Raw genomic sequence first — 24,480 nt, forward strand, 5'->3', positions numbered from 1 at the left:
GGGGCAAACCCACACACATGTGCCCCTTACCTCACCTCGTTCTCGCCACAGTGTTCACACCTGTATATCTGTGCACTGTTGTTCTCCCCCACGAGAATGTGAGCTGCGTGAAGGCAGGGACCTTGTTTTATCAACTGCTGTATAACCAGCACCTGCAGTGCCTGGCATACAGTGGGAGCTCAGTAAATAGCTGACGAATGAATAAGTGTATGATGAATGTTAGACTTGAATGATTTTGGTTGTTTATATCTGTCCCTACCTACAAGATTGAAAATTGATATGAAAGCAAAGATTGTGCTCTCAGTTCTGTACACCAGCACCTCACACAGCACTGCACGGAGTTGGCACTCTGCAAACAGCTAGTGAATGGATGGATGGATAAATGGATAGACAGAGGGGTGAATGGATAGTGAGAGGATGGATGGACGGGTGGGTCCGTGGGTGGGTGCATGGATGGATGGACGGGTGGGTCCGTGGGTGGGTGCATGGATGGATGGATGGGTGGGTCCGTGGGTGGGTGCATGGATGGATGGGTGGGTGGGTGGCTGGGTGGAGGGGCGGAAGGACAGAGTCTGCCATCTGTAGGAGCCATTGAAAGTATAAAGAAACCAAACTGTGCAAAGCTCTCCCTGTGAGTAGGAGTAGCCTGACATGGGGAGAGACTATAGGTTAGGAAGTCAGTTAGGAAGCTCCAGCCAGTGTCCCCATGAGCGCTTATGTTGTCTGAATGAGAGGTGAACAGGGGAGGGGACAGAGTCCAGAGACATTGCCAAGGTTAAGTCAACAGGACTTGGGGACTAGGCGTATGCAGAGGTGAGGAGAGAGAGGAGCCAAAGATGGCCTGAGATTTTTGCTTAAATGACAGTGAACCCCGAGGGGAATGAGCAGCTTTAGGGGAAGAAGAAAAAGTCATTTAGGATGTGAGTTTGCAGGGGACATCCAGGTGGAATGGAGTGGGCCGTAAGATAGTCAGGAGGAGAGAGGAAGATGGAACCTTGGGCGCTGGCTGAGTCAGGGAAATTCACTCCTTCATGCCTATTTTGGAGCACCTGCCATGTCCCAGGCATTTACTAGGTGCCGGGTGCCATGGATGCTGCAGTGTCCAACACAAGCAAGGTCTGTGCTCCCACAGAGCTGACATTCCAAGAGGAGAGGCAGACAAAAGCCAGGTGAACAAATATATAATTTCGGATGGCTGTGTGCACTGTGGAAAAATACACCAGGGTAATGGGAGGGTGATGCAGGGGCAGCATTAGACAGGGTGCGCAGGGGAGGCCCCTCTGAAGTGTCTTTCGCCATGATGAGGCAGAGAGCAGGAACGACCAGGAAGTTCCTCGCTTCCTGGCTTCAATTTTCTTGAACAAGGCAGGGGCGAAACCATCTGTTGAGGGTGAGAGGATGGAGAGGGTTTTCAGGTAAATGGCAAAATACCAAAGCAACTGCTGTAGGAAGAAAGAAAAAGGGGGTGAGAAAGGAGATCCTGACGGGGCACTGAGGACGGAGCTGAGGGCTGAAACCACGCACGAGTAAAGGAGCCTATGGACGCAGGGCGTATTCATATCTCCAAATGCGATACAGTGATGAAGCTTTATGTCCTGCAGCTACACTGAACCAGCACTAATGCCCTAGTGGTGATCTGGAATCTCTACCCCTGCTTGGTATGAGATGGGTTTGCCGGAGTCTTTATTTGATTTTAATTAAGTCTGATGGGCTGTGAGGGTTTTCATTACTTGGTTTGACCAGGCACATTCCCACTGCCGCCCCCTCCCGTGGACTCCTCTTGCTTCAGTCTGCGTCACTGCCACAGCCTCCCCACTCAAGCCATCCTGCAAATTAATCACCCTCAATGTCAATCCTGCCGTACTTTAAATACCTCCCAGCACCGACGGGATCAACGCCCGACTTTTCACACAGGTGTTTATAACCAGGTCCTTCGTTGCCTGTCCAGCCTTCTCGCTTCCCACCACCCCATCTGGATGGTACTCACACTGTTCCTTTCTGAACCCAAGCTCCTTTGATGGACAGACCCAGGTCCACGCCTCACAGTCTCGGGCAAGTTGCTTAAACTCTTTGGAGTTTTCTCATCTATAAAACGGTTAATACTACCTGGTTCCCAGGAGGATTCAATGAGTTAAAGTGTGTAAAGCGCACAGCATGGTAGGGGTGTTCACGAGATGGTAGCCGGAACAAGGATGACTATTAGTTTAAAAGGCTGCCGTGTAACGATGTAGTCTTGGCAGCATCCAGCACACGGCCACACCCAGAGAAGACGTTGGGTACATGGCCATCAATACTGTTACTTTGTTCTGCTTTGTGATTCATCTTTTGGTCTCCACCACACTCTTCTCTAGGCTTATCTTAAAAGTCAACTTGCGTCTTACAGTTTTCGACTTGTATTAATATTCAACATATGTCTTTGTCCCTCAGCTAGACAGAAAGCTCCTAAGGAACAAAAATTCTGTCTTCTGCCTCTTGGTATCCCCCTCAGCGTGAAGTACAGAGCCTTCCACTTCAGGAGGTGCTATATCATTCCTGGTTCGTTTGCCTCCCTCTTAAAGGGCAGGCTTCTCTCCCCACAGCTCCCTGACTTCTGCCCATCCATCAAGGCCCCTTCAGCTCTGCCTCCTCCAGGAAGCTGGCCAGTGAAACTGACTTCTTCCTTCCCTGAAACTCCGTGGCACTCATCATTTTGTCATATTTGGCCTTAGAGTTTCTAGAATTTTAGGGCAGGTAGACTAGGGAGATTGAGCATGCGGCCCATCTTGATTTCACCAGGACTCATCTTATAGGTAGATTCTTTTCTAGACAGACCAGGCGACCTCCAGGCCACAGCAAGGGTCTTTTCCACAAGGAGGAGCAAGAGCTGAGGTGGCCAAATATTGATATTACAACCACTAGGGTCCAGCAGGGTTTCTGTCTCACAACTTCATGCTGGAAAATACTAGAGCAAAAATGCTGAGACACCCTCTGGTGTGTAAGGGAGACGAGGCCGGAGGAGCTGGATTCCAGGCCTGGCACTGCCTCTTATTAGCTGTGAGATGCCTGAGGTCTATCCCCAGACCTTGCCAGGCCTCTGTCATCATGACCACCAGTGGTCTCTAGGGTATTTCGTAGATCTAGAATTCCAAGCACTAGCTCCACCTGTGAGCTGTACTGTTGGGGGACAAGTGAAGTCAAAAGAGCCTTCTTCCTCTCAGGTCCTTAGCTGGGAGGGTACTTTGAAAGCTTCTCAGTTCCTTCTGCCCATTGTCCTATCAGGTATTCATTCAACAGACATAAAAATCCCGGTGGCGCAGTGGTTAAGTTTGCACGTTCCGTTTCGGCAGCGCAGGGTTCGCCGGTTTGGATCCTGGGTGTGGACATGGCACCGCTTGGCAAGCCATGCTGTGGCAGGCATCCCACATATAAAGTAGAGGAAGATGGGCACAGATGTTAGCTCAGGGCCACTCTTCCTCAGCAAGAAGAGGAGGAGTGGTGGCAGATGTTAGCTCAGGGCTAATCTTCCTCAAAAAATAAAGAGAGCATCACAGGGCAACATCTGAGCAATTGAAAAGATGCCCCCGCTGCCCCTTATGACTGTTGAAGTTGGAAGATGGATACATGGAGGTTCTTTACACTGTTCTGTCTACTTTTGTATAGGTTTGATCTCTTCCATACTAAAAAGTTATGATAATAGTAGTTACAGTAAACCCACTTGATTCCATCCTTTCTGGTACTAACTAGATACCCACTTTTTATACAGATCTCTTGAGCCCCCAAAAGAATCTTTTTTTAACAGGAACTACATCTGGAAACTGTATGAATTCAATACTTTTTCACCTTGGCCACTAGTGAACAGAAGTGTGAGGAAAGAAAGGCCAAGTGGAGGGCTTGGAGTCAGACAGCCGGGTTGAGCCCTCTCCCCCCACCAATCCCGTCACTTTGTCCCTGTGTCAACTAGGATGCCGAAGTCACCAGAGCCTTGTGTCCTCACGTGCACAACTGGGAGGCCTCAAGAAGACCGTCTGTGCCTCGAAAGCACGTGGTACCCACATCCCCCCCGAGCACCTTTAAAGCATCGTTACATCCGGGTTTCTCTCGCAGGGCTGGAAGAGCCATGGTTCTCAAACTCTAGAGGGCATAGGAATCAGATTGCATGGCCTCACCCCCGAGATTCTGATCCTCTGGGTCTAGAGGCCCGCCCAGGAATCTACACTCAGATCAGTCACAGAGTGCCCCTCGTGTAGTGGTCCTCAGCCCACTCCTGGACAAGCCCAGAGGAAGAGCGGGAGCAAGCGGCAGGGACAGCAGAAGGAGGCAAACTGCTCCAGACTCCACTTGGGAGGGAAACCAATCTATTCACAGCATCAAAAACTTCCAGGGGTGGGGCGGGGCGTCAGTTTCTCTAAACTACCAAATGGGCCTGGGGATGACAGGAAACGGGGACACAGCTACTGAGAAAGCTCTGTTGTGACAGCCTTGTCCAGCTAATGCCTTGTTCTTCATGTCTGTGCTCATATCTCATGTTTATTTTCTAAATTTTACCCAGAAAATTCTCCTCAGAACTCACTCGTCCCACCCTCCCCAGGCCCTATCGCTAAATCTCCCTGTAGCCAGGGGGGTAATTTTCAGAATGCAACTTGAACCAAGTTACTTCCTAACTTAAACCCTTCTATGGCTGCTCACTGCTCTTAGTAGAAAGTACAATCCTTAAAATATCCACCAAAGCCCTGGGTGTTCTGGCCCCTCCTGACCTCTCTTACCATAGCATAAGCCACACTTTCCCTCCCTCTCTGGTGCTCCAGACACACAGCCTTCCTTGGTTCCTCGAACATGCCACAGGACCTTTGCACATGCTGTTCCCGCTGCCTGGGATGAAATGTTGCCTCCTAAAGGAAACTTTCCTTCAACACTCCAGACTAGAACAGTTCCCCCTGCTATACTGTCATCTCTTCCTGGACTTTCCAGCAGAACACAGATCCCACTTTTATTTATATATTTCTGTGATTAATATCTGTCTCCTCGACTGGACTATAAGCTCCACAAAGATAGGGTCCATGTCGGTTTTGCTCACCATTGTATACCCAGGGCTGTAGTAGCTGGTACATTGTATATGCTCAACTAATATAAGATAAATGCTAAGTGCACTGTGGTCTGGGGAGACACGTGAATGAAGAAGAGAAATGAGACACGAACTGGAGAAATTCATGGTTCAAATGACAGGCCAGCGTGAAGTGGCGCTCTTTCTCCTGGACACGGGTACCTGAGCATCTTCTCGATTTCCACAAGGATGGTGGTCACTGGACACCACAAGATCTCAGGTTCTCTTATATAAGAGCATCTGCCCGACGCTGTCCCCAGAGGACAATGTGACTTATCCTTTGGGGAATGTGGGGGCTGAAAAAGAGGCCCAGAGAGATTGAGTGCCACCTCCTCAATGCCCTTCCTGTTATCTGTCTGAAAATGTAGCTTTGTCCCTCACTATCGGGACTGAGAGAGGGAGCGGGGAGAAGGTCGCAGACAGAAATGATCTTCCTCCCTCCTATCTGGAGCCACAGAAACGAGCGGGCTCGAGTTATCTTTGTGCTGGCTTCTTTTCCCCAGAGAGGAGTGGGGGGTAGGGCGGGTGGGAAGATTTAGAACAGTCAATTCAGAAAACAGGCTGTTTTTCTGCTGGGTCATCAGACACATGCCCATTCAAGGGATGCAAAACAAGCCAAAGTTTAGGTTCTCTGACTAGGCTATGGAGTCCCATCAATTACACCACGTGGAAAAAACTTTGGACAGTTAAAAATAACATAGGGGTCTGGTGTTTGGAAGATCTGGAGTTTGGAATGCCAGCTTGTCAAGTGCAGATCGCTGCCTACCCAAAGCGTGTGCTGGGAACGCATGCATGCACACCCACCAGGACAAGAGGGCCACGGGGGAACGAGGAGTGCCGGCCCATTACCCGCCACCCTGACAAAGGTGTGCTGGACCAAATTGGGAGACAAACGCACAAACCAACTCTCAACCCCCACCAGCTTTGGTCTGAAGGCCTTTCCAGCCCTTTCTTAGCTGTGGAAAGAGCCGAGGATCCGAGCAGGAACCACTCACTTCACCCCTGGAAGAGGCAGCTGTGAGTGGAAGCACGAGCCAGGAGTTTAATCTCGTCACAGAGTCAGGTCACCTGCATATGTTGTGTTTCCACACCTGTAAAATTCTTGTTCTTTCTTAGAAAGACCAAATGTCGGCACCAATGAAGTAGCATGCAATAATCTGAACTCCTGGACACAGCATCCCATAGAGAAACCTTTCTCAAAGTCTCTTCTAGCACATTTATGCTAAGACTAAAAAAAATAAATTAATACAATAATGCTATAGAGTTCTAGAACGTCTTTCTTCTAAGAAAATCAGAGCTTCTCCTACTTATGATCTCACTTTCCTTAAGATGCCAAATGTGGGGAAAAAATCAGGTAGTATGTCTTTCCATTTTACAGATAGGAAAACGGTCACTATGAACATCTATTAAGAGGGAAATAAGGCCCAACCCTTCCAAGCACGTGATCCACATTAACCTATTTAATTCTTCCGATAACCCTCTAAGGGCAGAAACTATCATTCCCACTCTACAGCTGAGGAAACTGAGGCACAGAGGGGTTGGGAATCCTGCCCCAGGTCACAGGGCTTGGATCTGAACCCAGACTCTCCAGCTCGAGCCTGCACCCCATCTCTGGGCCGAATAGCCACAGCTCACCACACCCCTGCCCCTGGGATGAAGTGTCTGAGCTTTCACAGTGCAAGGCTCCAAGGGACCCTGAAGCCTGGTGTGACATCCAGCCTCCCCCTGTAAGCCAGCGCCCTGGGTCCTGGGCCCTCCTGCAGGAGGGGGCGACATGCAGGTGGACAGCTTGAGTGGGTGTGAGGGGTGCGTGTGCCTGGGTGGGAGTGGGGAAGCACCACCTTCAGAACAAACTGGGAGGAAGCATTCTTAGAGACCCGCAGCCTCGCTCCCCGCATTTGAACCAGGAAACTAATCCTGGGGGTGCCAGGCTTTGAGCCAGCCGCGAGGGTAAGCATCTACTTTTTCCCCTCTGGGTAGGATTTGTATATTTCACGTACACCATTTATTGGTTTTTGTTGTTAAAGAAAGCAGGTGGTGATTAAAGCACAGGAGGAGGAAAGACCTTTAGATCCACCATTGGCATGGGTTTTACCCTACAATCCTGCTCTATTTAGCAAATCTGATCATGTGACCGGCCAGGGCTGTCCTGTACCTGGGATGAAAATGGCTCAGACCAGGACAGGCCCCCAGTGCGTCCCCGTCACCTCACTCCCTCTGGCAGGTGCCCTGGAAAGGACCCTGAACACATAACTAAGGAAACCAAGGACCCAGGATTCAGCTCAAACTTAGTGAGAGAAGTCTTTGAAAGTGGACAGTCCTCTCTTCCTGGGGACATGAGATAACAACCCCCAACCTCCCCTTACAGCCTTTCTTTTGGCCTCCGAGGTGTTCAAGTACTTCCCAAGAACTGCCTGTGAAACTGGGGCTCCACTCAGACCAACCTGGCCCCAGGCGATTTCCCATTCTACCTTCTCTTCGGGGACCACCCCATTCCCACGCAGCTGAATGGATCTATTTGCTTCCTCCACGCACTCCTTCCCACCTGCCCCTTCCGGGCTTTTTAATCAAAGTGGATGTGTGGGGGAAGGAGAAAGATGTCAAGGGGCATGGACGAAGGGATGAGAGGTCAGAAGGAAACCTAGACCAGAGGTACAAACCTTGCTATTAAGCATTAAGTGGATTATTCCTCTATCTAGGGCTTGGAGAGCATTGGAGAGGCTTAGGTCTGAGTCAAGAAATGAAAGCAGCAGCAGAAAGCAAAAGAAAAACAAAAGGGTAACCAGTGGGCTTTTCCTTCCTGGGGATTTGAAAAGCTACAGCAAAGCCTGGAGGAGAGATGTCAGGAAGTTGGACTGCGCGAGGCTGCCGGTCCGGGTCTTGGAGGAAGGCGGGGCTGTTTCAGGGCTTTCACAGCGTCCAGACCAGGTCATCTGGGCAGCAAAGGAGACAGGAACTCAGGACAACACTGCGCAATAATAAAGATCACGCCATCGATCGGCGCTTCTTTTGTTCCCTATTTCTCAGGAACCTGCGCACAGTCCAGGCAGGTAATGGGTAAGAACAAATGATCGCCATCAGAGGGACCTATATTATTGGGTCTTCTCAATTTGGCAGATCATCAAATAATAAAACAAGAATCCTATTGCTCCAAGAATAGCAAGAGCTAGCTGGGTCTCAGAAAGTTTCTTCCATTCAGACTCACGAATCAGTCGGGCTCCATCCCTCCCCCGTGCTCAGTGGGACCCCCAGCCCCTGGGATGCCCCCTGGTGTGCTCTGGACCAGGGAACTATGAGAACTTTCCAAATTTTGCAGAACTCTGTAGATCGGTGTTCATCTCAGCTATCCTGTGCATAACTGACCTAAAATTGAATGATCCAAACCTGTTTCCCATCCCCCAGAGATGTGTGTAATTAGATAAAATGAGGACAGAATATGTATAAGTATCTGTCATACTGGGACGGCTGCCCAGAAAGGAAATGAACACTGGGAACCGGACAGCCCCGTGTGCACCCTCGGTACCGAAGGGCCACACTTGGGGACTGAGGGAGAGTTACCTTCGAGAGTAAGGGCTGGCGCTGTATGACCTTTCTGAGTTGACAAACATTTTTGTACAACTCTGCTCCCACAACCTACATTTTGTGCACCATCAGCATTTGCCCTGGCTTTCCATGTTGAAGGATGTCTAGCGGACCAGAATCTGAATGAAAACAACTCAGGTTGCCCATCTCCACCTCAGGCCTTCATCCTCCTCCTGACCCAGAACCAGGTACCTTCTTCCAAACAGCCCCAACACCGAATGATGCGGAGGGTGGGAAAGTGGTTAGAGAACATACAAAAGTTACGGTGATAGATATTTTTCTCTCTCTCAGTTTGAGAAGTAAAGGACCTCACATGATCCCCCCGGACATCATTTTTTGTTTCATAGTTAAGTGAATTTGTCTGCGTCGAACATGGTTGGGACACTGAGTCATAGGGGAAGATATAACTCTCTATGGGTACTTTGAAAATATACAAAAGGCCTCCTCTCAAAGAATATGTTTCTGGAAACCCTGATGGGTCTACCGTCATCTCCGTAGGTCAGTAGCCTCTCACCAGATCCCAGCCTTGGGTTAAACCACTATAGTGCTCTCACCTTCTGGTCTCCTCCATCTTAAAAATCTCCAAAAATCCTCGGGTATAAATAAGACTAATGGAAATCCCACACACAGCTGAGCACGTAGTAGGCACTCAATAAAAATGTGGTTGATTTCTCAGTGGCTCTTCACAAGCCCCAGGTTACTTAGTCCCTGAAAGAAAGCGAAGCAAAAAGACTTGTCTTTACTTCCCAAGACCAAAGGAGGAAAACCAAGCTTTTTAGATCTACCAGGATGAAGTGGTAAAGAAACAAGGGGCTAGAATAATGCCACTGACATTCATCGCAGCTGCACATGCTACACACAGGCAAGGCCGAGCTCGGGCCTGTTTTCCAACTCCTGAAATTGAAGAATTCAGGGAAGGAATTCCGCTGCCTTTTCCAAACTCCTGCAGTCAAGGGAGAGGATAAGAAACAGGTCAACTCCAAAGGGCTAGAGGCAAATTCAGCAGGAAGAGCGGCGTGCCTGCCTGCTGGCTTCATTTGCTCAGTTATTGCACACATGTTTATTAAACACCTGCTATGCTAAATCCTAGGGATAGAAAAGCAAAGGCAGCCTCTGTCCCAGCCTTCCAGGGCCTTATGTTCTAACTAACCAGAGTTAAGTGTTTCAGTGGCTGAGAGAGAAGAGTATGCTTGGGACCAAGGGCAGATGTGGCCAATTCTAACCGAGGGTCAGCAAGGGCTTTATTGGGGAAGAGGGGACTTTGAAGCATCCGGGAGATGAGCAGGTAGATGTTCACCAAGCACATCTGGGAGAAGATGGGGCTGGAGGAGCCTCAAGCCGTTTAGTGTGACTGCAGGGGGAGTATAAGGGGCGCTGGCTCTCTGAGCAGGGAAACAGAAGCATCCTTTCAGGATAACAAGTTACCCACATCTCTCATTCTAAAGTTCTTAACCTGGAGTCCAAGGACCTCTAGGGCACCCAATGTTGGGCTCCTCAAGGTCTGTGAACCCCTTAAAATCATCCGCAGATGTTCACACCTATATGAATTTTTCCTGGGGGGACGATCCCCAACTTTCATAGGATTCTCAAAAGCGTCTGCAATTATCAAGGTAGGTAAAGAAGAAACACTCAGCAGGACATTGAGTGGCCTGAACACTAGACCGGGGTGTAGAAGCCATGGTTTTGGTCTCTGTAGCTCGCGTATAGCCTAGTACCTGACATATCGTAGGTTTTCAGAACTAGCACAGCTAAAGGATGAATGCCAGGAGATGAGGAGAAATCTCCATTTTCATCACCAAAACAAACATTTGTGTGTACTGACTGTGTGCCATGCATGGGGCTAGACTTTAAAAGACAGTACTTCTTTCCATAAAGGCGCATGGAAGAATATCTTCCCAACCTCATGTTCCCAGAGCCAGGATTGCAAATCCAAGTCCCTAAATGTGGCTACGAGTCACCCAGGGCAATCCACTGCAATCCCTGCATCAGGCTCAAACTGTAGTTGGCAGTTGCCAAGCAACAGGTAACCCTGAAGACACATCACCAAACCAAGATGCCAAAAGGGCATTTTCTGGACAAGCTGGTTCTGAAAACCAGCCCCCATGTAAGTCTGTCTGCCAGGGCTCTCTAGAGCTGTTGGGGGGAGGAGTAGACTTTGCAGCCCAAAGGAGGCAGGAAGGGGAAGCCAGGAAGGGTGAGGATGGCGGTGGGTTTCCCACCCTAGGGAGCAGGCACAGGAACAGGGCACTGACGGTTGAGGGAGAAGGCAGCCTCAGGGAGAGAAGGCAGCTGGTGCCCTGCACATCCTCTTTCAAACTGTTAACAGGTAAGCCTTTCCTCACAGGTTTCTGCTCCAAAGACCTAATTACCAAAACCACTATCACGTTGTGGTAAACCAACGCCTGAGCCCTGCAAGTTACTCCATCGGCACATCCCTAACAGCGGTCTACAGCACCCGACTTATTTTCTTTGCACTGCAATTACTCTTCCAAGCAGTTCCTGAGCAGATCCTAGCCATATCTAAAGATGCATAAAGTGGCACAAAGATTTGACTTCACCTGCGTCCAGCTCTGCCCCCAAAGTCACCATTCCTGCAACAGCTCCACTGACCTATGTGGGCAAGATGACAGACCCCAGACACAGCTAACTGGTAACCCAGGGAGCAGTTTTTCTCCAACTCTCCCAGGCGACTCGCTCCCTTCCAGAGGCAGCAAGCACAAAAGAGGCAAAGAGCTCTAACCCTCTAAAATCCAGATCTTTTTTTTTTAATGAAAAGCTTAGAAACTCCTTCAGCTAAGAATCAGGTGAGACTGGGATTCCTAAGACAAACCATTGCACCAGCCAGCAGTGAGTGGAGTCTCTCCCTGCGCAGATGGTAGAAAGCTTGGGCCTTCTTTGGAACCCATCACCTCTTCTGCTGAAAAGTCTTGGGGACCAGGGGAGAAAGGGCAAATAAATAGATCAGTCTGGAAGCGATTCAGGAAGAACAAATGCTTAAGTCAAACAACAACAAATAAGGCGGATATAAATCCAGATAAAATATTAAAATCATTAAAGGGCTGCTGCTCCCTGAAGATTGGGAAAAATGAAGAGAGTTAATTAAAAGCAATCTCCATGCACTGCTGAGCCAGCCGGCCCTGATAAATCAACAGCTGGGGCTGTGTGGAGGGCAGTCCAGGGGCTTCAGGAGGCGGGGCTGGCCAGGGAGGGGGGCACCGCAGAGATGGCAGTGACGTCAAATGGAACACCATGACTTAAGTTTTGTGTTTTATTAAATATTTGATGACCACTGAATAAAGTTGTTCTTCCGAGGGGGAGAAAATAATCAGTGAACGAAGAGGAAGGAAGATCAGGATGAAGAGGTCTTGTTTGTTTCGTTCAAAATATCTTGGGGACTGTGATGTCAGCATCTCTGATCTTGCCCCAAATGCAGAGGCTTTTGGTTTTTTCTCTCTACCTGATCTTGCCCGGGTAGATGCATCTTCTCAGATCGCTCTACAAACCCCTGGGTTATGCTCATCTTGGGGGCTGAGGGAGGTGGTGCAAAGTCAGGGAAAGGCACAAAGAGGAAGAGGAGAAAGAAAGACCTTCAAAATTCTCGCTGCTTATCCCAGCCAGACTTTTAGCACAAAACTAAAAGGTCAGCAGAAATGGTGGGAACTTTTCTTTTCCTTGCTTGCTTTCTCCCCCGCCCCCCTTTTCTTTCCCTACTTCCTCCCTTCCCCCTTTTTTCGGCAGTCAGATAAAGTTTTTGTTTTTCTTTTCAAACAAAAAACAGCTCAGAATATTCGGGCCCAATGTCAGTAAAAAAAAAAACAAAACAAAAAAAACTAGTAATTTTAGAAGTGTTATTCTAAAACTTCTATTTCTTCTCTATTCTAAGGGATCCCTCCAGTTCTAAGAGATGGAAATATAATCAAGAGAAATGATTGGGGGAAAGTGTTTTTTTCTCCTCCATAGAATTGGGATTGGAAGGGGAGTGTGTGCATGGGGAAACATAAGGAATTATGCATTTGGATATGCATTTTAATTAGGTGGACAGAAGCAGCCGCCTGTTAATTTTTCTTGCTTGTTTCCACTTAGCATTCATCACAGGCAGAACCACCATAGAGCGCTCCCACGATAATAGATGGTTCTGCATTGGCTAAGTCCTCGGGGAAAATAATTAGCAGGAGAGAATATATTCTCTCCACTCCCACTACCCCATCCACCGTGCCCTCCCCCCAGCCCCAGCACCACATTGCCTCCCCTTCCCCCGCCTCCCACCCCCAACCACAGTGGTTTCCCCAGGAGAAGCCTAGGGGAGCAGTCAGCCTCCTGGTTTACAAGGGCTTACCTTGCCCCGCAAAGAACAGGGGTCTGGAAGGAGAAACAGACAGACTGGAGGCCTTCCTTGGAGTGGACACTCCCACATGCAGGAAGGAAGGTTACTAGGCTGCTCAGTTCTGAGGGACAGGCTGGCAATCAGTGCTGGCCCAGATAGGATGAAGAAAGCTCTGAAGAGGGCGAGACAGTTCTCATTGAGCTCGACTGGCAGCAAAGACACACACAAGAGTCCTTAGTGGAGGATAATGGCAGGCGGGGTGACGTTTTCACTTAATTTGCTTTTATAAAGTAAAGGAATGTTGTAGTTTTCGCAGCAAGCCTGAATCTGAAGCATTCCCATGGCTGGCAACCAGGACGTGGCTATGAGATTTCAGATCTGACTCTGCCACAGTGCTCTCCATAGTCTACTTTTGTATAAAGAATCAATCCTTGCCGCTGATTTCCTGTGTCAACAGCATCCCCTCCTTGTTCATTAGCAGGTTTAAGCTCCAGCCCTGGCTTTCACCTCTTCTCTCTCTCTCTCTCTCTCTCTCTCTCTCTCTCTCTCTGGAGTCTTCTTGATAGGAGGCGGAGTCAGAGACTGGATGATGACTGAAGCCCAAGTTCCAGGAAAGTGCTCCCCTCTGCCCGCCAGCTCCTGCCTCCTCTGACTTTGAGGGTGGACTCAGCCCAGGGCCAACAATGGGAAATGAAACGAGGCCTTCCCCTGAGCTCGTATTCTCACCTATTTCAAACCCAGACTACGGGAAAATCCCACTGAGATCCCAGGGCTATTTACACACAGCTGGATGAGTGGGCTTTGCATTTCCTAGGAAACAACGCCAGAATCATTGCCTTTATTTTCGTTTGAATATAGTAATGTTGAATACATGAGATATTGTTGACTCTGAGGAAGCCTCAGGCAGCTCCAGGAAACTTTGTAGTTCTCCTAGTAACACCTCACATTTTTAGTTGACACCTTCTGAAATGTTTTCACATCCACTATATCTTTTGGGCCCCTTGAGGGGTAAGCAGGCCTGGGTGCAGGGAAGAGAGGAGAAAGGAGACAGAGCTCTTCTCACCCTATGCAAAGATAGGCCCGATCTACCAACTCTTGACTTCCAAGCTACCTGTCATCCAAGGTGCTCCCTCGACCCCCTGTTGCCTCCACTCAGCCCAGGAAACCCTCCCTCCAAGACTCACCAGGTAATGACTCCTCCTGCACTCCTGGGGCCTCCCCAAACCCAAACCCTGACCCCACGTGGAGTCCTTGTCCTCAAGGGGAGGGGGGATATGGGGAAGGCAATCCTTGTGGCTGGGGATGAGAGAAGTGAGTCTGGGTTCCTGGCATTTACCCCAAAAAATAATTGTATTCCTACAGGGAAGGGGGGATAAAGAGGCTGAATTCTATGATACTGATATGATCAGTAGTTTTCTGTAAGTTTATAAGGTGGGGGTTGCCCATACTATCTAGAAATGTAGTCCCTGAATTTTAAAGTCTGAAAATGAAGGGAATCTAGGCAGATACCCAAAAGAATTGAAAGCAGGGACTCAAACAGCTACTTATGCCCTGTTCATAACAGCATTATTCACAATAGCCAAAAGGCAGAAGCAATGGAAGTGTCTATCAATGGATGAACGGATAAACAAAGTGTGGCATATACATATAATGGAATATTATTCAGCCATAAAAAGGAAGGAAATTCTGACACATCCTATAACATAGATGAACCTTGGGAATATTATGCTAAACAAAATAAACTAGTCACAAAAGGACAAATAGTGTATGATTCCACTTATATGAGCTACTTAGAATAGACAAATTCATACAGTCAGAAAGGAAAATGATGGGTACCAGGGACTGGAGTTGGGGAATGGGGAGTTATTTAATGGGTATAGAGTTCCTTTTTGGGATAACAAAAAAAATTCCAGAGATGGATAGTATGGATGGTTGCACAACATTATGAATGTACTCAGTGCCACTGAACTGTACACTTAAAAATCATTAAAATGGTACATTTACATGTGATAAATGTTACATATACATGTTATGTATATATTACCACAACTAGAAAAAGAAATTAAGGAATTTCCCTGTCTGCTGGAGTTCAGGCTGTCCTCCCCACCCCACCCCCATTTTGCCTAAATCTCACAATTTAGGCTTCTGTGAATTCTCTGATGGGTTTTGTAATCCCCTCTTCCTTCTTTAGGCTTGTAGAAAACTGCAAAGGGAGCTTTCAACCAAAGGAAAACCTGATAATAATGCCCCCAGAGGCATCTGGGCTGTGCTGCAGGCATGTCACTGAAGAAGAGGCAGTGAATTCCAATTTAGAGACTGCTAATACCCGCATGGGTATGGCCAGCCTGTGGGTCTGCTGGGCACCTCCGTTTTCTCAGCAGTAACACGGGGTACACTAGAGGCAGCTCAGTGAGACATCAGTACAGGTCCAGCTACTTTAGCTTGCTGAACAGCCAGGCCTCTGCAGTGGCCCACATGGAAGCTAAATGAGCAGTTTATTTCCACTTTCATTGGGATGGGTGCCGCGGTGGAGAAGAGGGCAGGTCCAGGGAGATTGTGGATAAGTGAAATCCAGGGGAGCAAAATCTTTTGTTTGGTTCCGATTCTCCCTCCACATAAAGAAAAGAGGAAGAAAAAGACAGATGTTCTCAGCAATTCCAGTCTTTTCCACAACCAGAAAGTTTACCAGAATGCTTCTAAACAGCAATAGGCCAATTAGTCTTCCCACTGCTCTTTCCTCTCTCCATCCTCTGGTTGGAGAGCTAAAGAAAAGGAAAGAGTTCAAAAGGGAGAATCAGGGGGCAGGCCCCGTGGCCAAGTGGTTGGGTTCACATGGTCCACTTCGGCAGCCCAGGGTTGCACAGGTTCGGATACTGGGCCTGGACGTGGCACCACTCATCAGGCCATGCTGAGGCACGTCCCACATACCACAACTAGAATGACCCACCACTAAAAATCTACAACTATGTACTGGGGGGCTTTGGGGAGAAGAAGAAGGAAAGAAAAAGAAGATTGGCAATAGATGTTAGCTCAGGTGCCAATCTTTTTAAAAAAAAAAGAGAGAGAGAGAATCAGAAGAAAAGCCCACATTCTACATGGCCCACCACCTGGTCCTCATCCTCAGGCTCTGAGAAGGGAGAGGAAGTTCCATCTCAGTTAGAACCCCAAGTGGTAGCACAACGTGACAAGACTCAACAGCCTCCCAGCATTAATTACTCCTCTTTAGAGCCATACTTTAAAAACAAGGAATTAGGGGCTGGCCCTGTGGCCGACTGGTTAAGTTCGCGTGCTCCGATGCAGGCAGCCCAGTGTTTCATTGGTTTGAATCCTGGGCGGGAACATGGAACTGCTCATCAAACCACGCTGAGGCAGCGTCCCACATACCACAACTAGAAGGACCCACAACGAAGAATATACAACTATGTAACGGGGGGCTTTGGGGAGAAAAAGGATAAAATAAAATGTCGAAAAAAAAAAAACCAAGGAATTATTCGAATTCTGGCCCCTAACTGTCCTCCTTGTCCTAGTTAACCACAGTGAGAGCCACAAAGTTTTGACTTGAAAGGAATTTTGGCAATCAAGGTTCATCACCCTCATCTTAAAGACAAGGAATATGAGTTTCAGAGAAGTTCTGTGTCTAAGATCGCACAGCTAGTTGGCGGGAGGGCTGAGAACAGAGCTCCTCCCTGAGCTTTTTCTCCTCCATCACTCTGAAGTCCTCTTAGCTACACAAGAAATGAACTGGCGAGAAGCGAACCTGGAAGCGAGACAGTTTGAGATAGGGCCACGCTGATGGCAGGTGCAAGTCTGGGGACTGGAAAACCTTTTCTGGTGGAGCTACCAATTGCAGATCACACAAACAGCAGATTTTCGAAGTGCATACCAACAACAACAAAAAACTCATTTCACGGCAACCTGAGATGCCCACAGTCTCTGAATTCGGAGAGGGAGGAGAGGGCGCAAAAGGGGCATTAGATATGGGCCATCACTGCCCCCAGGCTCAGAAGCAAGGCCTGAGTGGTGGAGGACTCAGCGTAGGCTATTTGAACCCCGTTATTAGGAGCTCTGAGCATAATCCCCTCGCCCCTCCCTGCTTCCAAATTTAACCCCTAAATCTTAGCCTCCTCAAGCCTTCTCTCACCACCCCCGGCCCCCACTACTACTATTCACAAACACACAACCCAGAAATTCTCAACACAGTCTGCTCTTCTCCCCTCCCCACCCCCACTCCATCCCCAACACCTCCTAACCACTGCTTTTAAAACTCTGATGCAAATCACAGGCTTCAAAAACCTTCCTTGGTGACAGTTTTATGATGCTAGCTCCATTCATCCATATGGTTTGACAGACTGTGAAACACTAGTAACCGGACCAATAAGAAAAACAAATTACAAAAACACCACAACACCTCATCTCTCCGCAGTCATTCACACAACTAAAGAAAACTTTGGAACTTGCAATAGATCACAATATCAGTCTCTTTTGCTGTTAAACAATCATCTTTTCAGAGTTCCAGACCACACCGTGGTTTTATCCACTCACCTACCCCTCCCCACCCCCACCCCACTCACCACCCGCCCCCTCCCCACCCCCTCTTTATCTTTCCTTGTTAAATACCTACATATTTAAAGGCTATTTAAAGCTAGAGTGATGCTTACACAGACTCCTGCTGGAAAACCATGGCTGGGCAGAAACTCTCACTGGTTGTGGTATTTCTTTGGCCAGGGGCTTGCCACATTTGGCTACATTTCTGTCTTATAGTGACTTTCAGAACACTCAAAAACCACAAAAGTTACTTTGCAGAGATTGGGATAATAAACAGGCCTGGATTCTGGTGCCTTTTTATGACCCAGCCCCCAACCACTACAATCAGCATGGCTGCACTTCAAAAACTGAAGCCTCAGCCTCAGTTTCCATTCTGTTTCTGGTGCATGCTCAAAACAAAGCATGCTGACTGTGGCATTTTATTTTGTACATTGATCTGAGCAGATGGCTCTGAAACAGCTTTAGACATTATAGTCTTTCTCAGATGTATCCAGATTCCAGCTACCTGCATGATTCCAAAAAGACAGAGGAAGATTAGAACTCTCTAATTAAGTTGCCTCTGAATTCCAGCCCACCTTATGGATCCGAGCAGCTCCCACTCCACTGGCGATCTCTGGAAGTCTCCCAGGTGGTCCACAGGCTGGGCTATGTTCAGAGGCTTACCCTGTGACAATGACTCCTCTTGGGTTCTGGCAGAAATTAATATCCTTTATGGGTATTTCGTCAAAACCAGACATTCTTCCCGCTGAAAAATAATGTGTGCTAATGAAGTTTGGAGAATTTAGAGCTTTTTTCCAGTGGCAACCAGAAGCAGATGGAGAAGGTGCTTCTTAGGCATCTGTTGGCTTAAAATGTCTGAGGGTCCTTTTTCATAAGGGGCTAAAATAATGTCCATAAAAGGCAGCAAGTTCACAAAGTCTCAACCCCAACGTTCCCCACTTAGTACCTACCCACACTCCCCCAACCCAACAGAAAGAGCTTAGGGGAGATTAGAACTAGGAATGTGTCCCCCCACCCTCTCCTCTCGGATATCTAAACTGAGTGCCACAGCAAAAGTGAGGTCTGGCGTCTAAGTGGCAACAATTGCACAACTTTCACAGACACAAATCCACTTTAGATTAGACTACACTGTATCCAGATCAGAGAATGCATAAAGAGATGAAGACTTGCAGTCCATCACACACACCGCCTGCTGTTTGACCTTGGCTGAGTACGCATATGTACCTGTCCGAGAGTTGTGTCCTTAACAATAAAACGGACATATAAACACATACTTCCAAGCAAGGGAAATTCCTTACAAAAGAAAGTTTCAATACAATTATGTACATGTATGTTCACAGTTATAAGCATGACAAAATAATTTACTGGTCTCATTCTTTATAAACAGGTACTTGAGGTAAATCTCCGTTGGTTTATATGGAATAATTAATATCAGTAATTCTTTTCTAAGCGGGCAGTTATAATAATAGATACACATGTACATAATCAAGTCTGGCAGAAGGTGGCAGACATTCCCAGTTAAGTGCATACAAACCAGGGTTTTGATAACTTAATAAAAGAGTAAGTTGTTTAAAGTGTTGATAGCAGATTTGGGGGGGGGGGTGGATTACCCGAATTAGAATATCAAGTAAGATTAGAATTTATATTAAAAGACTTATGTTTCCTAGGTATGCAGAAATCAACCAGAATACAACTATGTTACTTGACTGACATACACAGACCTTTATCAAATCCGTATTTATGTTACCTACATGTGTTTACTTCACCATATAGCCCTTATCTTGCTTGTATGTGTAAGATTTGAGGGTGACTCATCACACATCTAGGCTCAGACAATGTAGCTGCTAAATTAAATAATGTGTAATACCCATTTACACATCGTACCTGACCATCGATGCTTTTAAATTTTATTTCTCCAGATGTGACTGCTTGGTTGTGGGGCCACCTGCCGTGTCCCCTTTGTGATCTGATCAGTCCAGGCAGCTCCTGTTTCTGCCTCTAACACCCTGTTGGGCAGTAATAAGATGTTAAAGGCGACAACAGAGAGAGAAGCCAAGCTGTCAGCTTCAGAGAGGAAGGGGGTGAAGGGTACAAGGAGGAGGAACAAGAAAGGGAGTTGAGGGGAGATCAAAGACAGGCAGGAAGAAAGCCAAACTGCTGAGAGAGGAGATGTGGCTCCAGGAGCTTGGGGCCCTAAGGAAGACCCCAAAGCAATGAGATTCAAATTGCGCCATCCAGTTACCTAAGGTATTGAATTATAGAGTGTCCCACGCGGAAAAAGCTAGTATAATGAAAAATGGTCCCTACTCAGGGTAGGCAGAGCCCTACAGAGGTGTTGCCTAAAACCTCAGCTTGTTTCTTCCCAGCACATCACCTACCACCACTTTATCCCCTAAGCCTAGAGGAAACCTTTGTGCAACCAGGGGGCAACCGTGGCGTTGGCCTTTTTTTTTTTTTTTTTTTTTTTTTGGAGGGGAGGGAGAGACTCCCAACGCACACAGAGAAAATGCTAATGTCGTTCAGCTCCGTTTCATTGTCAGGAGGGACACAGGAGGATAAAAACAGAGCTCTCCAAACCGTTCTCCCTGCTTCCCTCCTCCCAACACCACCACCCATCCCTCGAGCTTGATGCGTCTCTGAGCTTTGTTCTAATTTATCCCATGCATAATTTATTCATATGTGTATTGTTTCCTGATCAGCAACTTTTAAAAACAAATTAAATATATAAGATGTTTTATTAAACAAGTTGCTTTTTAAAAATAAAGGCAGGTGGTGTAGGTCTCCCAGTAACAACGTGTGCGCTCCTGGGTTAGGAGTTTAAAAACCGTCCAAGGTGCAGGAGGCCCGGCTGGGGGGGGAGGGGGGGTCGGGGTGGAGAGCGGGGGAGGGTATTGTTTACACCCGCTCTCCCCCAGGGAAAGGGTTTGAGATGCAAAAAGGAGCGGCTAATTATAAACGACCACTCAACTCCCACCTAGAAAAAGCAGGCGGGGGGGTTGTGTTGTGTGTGTGCTAGCGTGTGTGGCGACACAGAATTACAAATACATCGCGTCGCAACTGTTTCTAATTATACAAAGTACAAGTATAATAATTCAGAACTAATTTCAATAACCAACCCGCTTCTCCGTCCCTTCCCCCACCTCTAGCCCCTCCCCATCCCAAACACACACGCACACAGAGACACCCTCCCCAAACACGCACCTTCCTGCGGCCGAAAAAACAAAAACAAAAACTGGAGCGAGCAGGGTAACCCTGGAGCGTAGAGAGATTGCGCCCGCCCGCGCGTGAGCGGGCTCCAGGGTGACAAGGTACCGCTTTCCCAGCAGGAAACAAACCCGGCGCACATGTGAAATAGATTTCTCTAACTTGAGTTTACCAGGTGGCATCAGCCCGGCTATGTGATTTTGGCTGGAAATGAGGGGACTGAAAATCAGCTTTGGGTTCTGTAGAAACTCACAGCATCAGCGATGTGGCAGCGCAGCGACAGGCAGCGAGGATGCGGTGAAGTTACGCCTATTTATTCTGCCATAAAACATTTTCTTTCTGGGGCGAAACACTGGCGTTCAAGTGCAGTGTATCCGAGCTTCCGAGCGAGAACTGGAGCCAGGAGCTGCTCTCTGATCAGCCTCAGCTTCCAATGTCCTCTTAACGGCAGCTTTAATATATATATTAAAAACTCCGAGACTTGCGACATCCCTACCCTTTTCCTTACTACTGATGGGAGATAAGCTAATGCAAACACGCCCGATTCTCCCCGCGTGTTCCTTCGAATTAGGAACCCCCCTGCCGCCCCCCGATGCGAACCTGGTTTTCAACTCCAGGAGGAGCCGGGGATGCGGACGCGGATGGGCTGAGGTGAAAGAACCTGGGTTGGCACCTGCCATGCGCCCGCGAGAATTCAGCACGAAACGCCCCCCATCCGCGCCTCCCCCTCCCCTCGCCCGCGGCTTCCAGCCCGGCCGAGAAGTCCTGACCCCAGGGGCGCAGACCCCCACCCACGCCGCGCCGCGATCTGGAGGGAGCTCCCCTCTGCGATCATCTCCGCCAAGAGCACCCCCTTTGGAGCGCCGCTCGTTCTCCAAAGCCACCCCCGGCTCCGCGATCGCGAGCGGACTTGGCGGCTTAACAGTTCCACCGACTGGAAGGAAGGAAGGAAGGACGCCAGGATGAAAAGGAGGAGGAAGGGAGGAAGGCAGGAATTGGCTGTCGGACCCGCGGACTGGCCCCCGCGAGTCCTCGCCCAGCCCGCCCCCCTCCGTCCCGGATCCGGGCGTCCGCTCAAAGTCTCCCGGCGGCGGCCAGAGGCACCTGCCCCTCGCGCTGGCCCGGAGCAGACGCCGCGGGCTCGGGCGGAGAGCCCCAAGCTGCGTCCCCGCCCGCCTCGGCTTTTCACCCAGAGGAAGCGAGAACACCATTCATGAGACCTGCAGCTTCCCTGCCTCCAGATCAACCCCAAGTTAACCCGAGTGGTTAATTTACTACAGCCAATTCGCCCACAAACACGCGCAGACACACCGGCGACCGCCCGGAGCGCCGTCACGCTCCGGGGGCTGCCCCGGCAGGAAAGCCCCGGGCAACCACCTGGGCCCCAGGGCTCCTGGGACCCGCTGCTCCCCAGGCGGTCCTCGCAACTCCGGAAGGTTTGCACAAACTCCCCGCGAGCGATCGGAAGGCGGAGAGCGCCCTGCAAACTCCGGAGCTGCCGCGGTCCGCTCGCCCCGGCGGACTGAGCGGCGGGGCGGGGGCCGCGGGCTCCGGAGGCGCGGGGCTCAGCCAAGTGCACCCGCGCGGTCCCCGGCCCGGCGCTCGGCCCCCCGCTCGGCCGCCCCCCGCGCCGCGCTCGCCGCCCGGCCAGGCCGGGCACTCGGGGGACCGTGCCGTCCCCGAGCTGCCCGCGACCCCCGGAGCTGGAGAGCGCTGGAGCGCCTGGCTCCCCTGCGGGTATCCCCCGTCTCTCCGTCCGCCAATTAAGCAGAACGCAATTGTAACAATTTTCTTCGTGTTAATTGCATCTCCTGACATTTCTGCGCGTTGGGGGAAAAAAAAAAAGATGAAGAAGTAAGAGCTGAAAGAAAAGCGAGAAGCCCCGCCGCGGCTGCAGGCGCCCGCGAGCGCGGTGCATTGGCAGCGCTCGGCACGCAGAAGGCGCCTTTTTTTTCATATTGAAACCACGCGGAATATGTACATTTTTTAGTCTTACTTACGCTTTCAGGGGGTTGTGAATGACAGTCGCCATTTTGCTACAATGTAACAGAATATTGTCTGTCTCAGAGTTCTAAAGGTTCGCTCAGGGGAAGCGGCGAGCCAATCAGAGCACGGGATACCGGCCCGCCGGCCAATCGGCGCGGCTGGTCGCCAGGTGGGCGGGGCCTGCACGGTGGTAGTTATTAGGGGAGCTGTCAAAGCCCAGAGGTCACTCCCTTTTGTAGAGCCCGAGAGCGAGCAGGTCTTAAAGGGGCAGTACCGTGCGAGCGGCTCCTTTTCGGATTGGGGAACGTGGAGACGCACGGGAGAGTATTCTAGTTTGGTTTGAGTCCCTGCTTTCTAAATAACTGCAGAGAGTTTGCGCTCCTGGACAGAAATATTTAAGTATTGCCAACAAACCACCGAACCCCCATTCATTAGCTTTTAGTTTTGCTGTTACATTTTTAATCCCGCAAAGGGCAAATTCCCTTATTCCCATGCAAAAGTTGGAAGGCTGCCGTTTCGTCTAACAAATTACTACACGTGTCCTGCCGTTTCTGCTAATGCTCTGGGTCCTGCGGCTTGTTCATATTCTCATTCCCAACGTGTTTTCTTTATCTCGGCCACCTACCTCTCTCGGTTTCTTGGAACTGCCGCCGCTGTTCCTGGCGACTCCAGGACAGCAACTCCCCTCCCCCTGGAATGTCTCAATGTCAGGCTCGCTCCCTCCCGCAGCCACAGCTTTTCGTTACGTAATGCGCGGTGGTCACTCTGCGCGGTTCGCCACTACCACCTCTTCTGTTCTACGGACACACCAGAAACTTCGGAAATGATCAGATTCCGACCGACTGGGGAGCCAAAGGGGGACCTGGCGCTCTGGCCTTTGGGCTTAGGGGTAGGTGAGGTTTAAGAAAACTTTTGGAAACGCTTTCTGCTACTATCAAAGCGAGTAACTAAACAGAAGTTGTAGAACCTAGACTGGGTGTTGCCAGAGTCTCTTTCCGGGAGTAGCACACGCGATTCTGGCGTCACCTCTCACTACTGAGATAGAAGGTGAAAAGAATTTGCTCCTGAATAATCCAGTGTGGCCCGAGCGTTCAGAGTCTGGCTGCCTCAAGTCAGTGTGAGCTCCTCACTGACAAGCCCCAGACAAAATTTGGAAACTTCTGCGAAGCCAGGCTTCCACTGGGCAGCCGGGCAGCTCCGGGCGGATGAAATCGCACTAAATCATGAATAGCGGCCTCGTTAGCATACGGGAATCTGGCTAGCATCCCAAAGTTGTTTAATCAGGTCAAATAGCTAAGATAGTGGGGGAGGGGTGAAAGGGAGGAGAGGAGATGCCAAATTGCCACTTCTTCAAAGCTGTGCCCTCTCACTTCCTTCCTCAGCGCTCCTCTCAAGGCAATGAATAAAATAAATAAAATTTTTTAAAAGTTCCAGAACTTTCAGAGTTCAACTCCATACCTGTTAGAGTTACAGATAAACAATACAGGGCTGAATCAGTACGTCTGTAATACACTTGAAGTTTGTGACCCCTTCTTTCTGCCTAGTTAATAGCAGAGGCAAGTTCTAGAGATTGCTTGCTCATGTCTTTGCACAGCATCCTGCAGTCTGAAAAAAGTTATCCACTTTTCTAAAATCAAAATTGGAAAAATATCTTCCTCATGAATTTGTCATTGGTTCAAAAGCTAGTACCTTGCCTGGGATGGGCCCTGACAACATTAAAAAGCAAGCACTATATTCTGACACATAAGTATGAGTTTGA

The 24,480-nt window shown here is 49.1% G+C and overlaps 1 protein-coding gene across 4 annotated transcripts in view; it reads right to left on the bottom strand.

The window, feature by feature from the left end:
* DPF3 (double PHD fingers 3) overlaps positions 1-22,820 on the bottom strand; it is a 243,182-nt gene extending 220,362 nt beyond the window's left edge. For all 4 annotated transcript variants that reach the window (XR_011432201.1, XR_011432199.1, XM_005605293.3 and 1 more), the window contains exon 1: positions 22,736-22,820. Coding sequence is in view for 2 of the 4 variants with exons in the window: in XM_005605293.3 (XP_005605350.1) it covers positions 22,736-22,767 (32 nt within the window). In the remaining 2 variants the exon portion in view is untranslated. The remainder of the gene's footprint in view (positions 1-22,735) is intronic.
* Positions 22,821-24,480: the final 1,660 nt, after the last annotated feature.

Source organism: Equus caballus, chromosome 24 (genome assembly GCF_041296265.1).
Source record: "Equus caballus isolate H_3958 breed thoroughbred chromosome 24, TB-T2T, whole genome shotgun sequence".
NCBI lineage: Eukaryota > Metazoa > Chordata > Mammalia > Perissodactyla > Equidae > Equus > Equus caballus.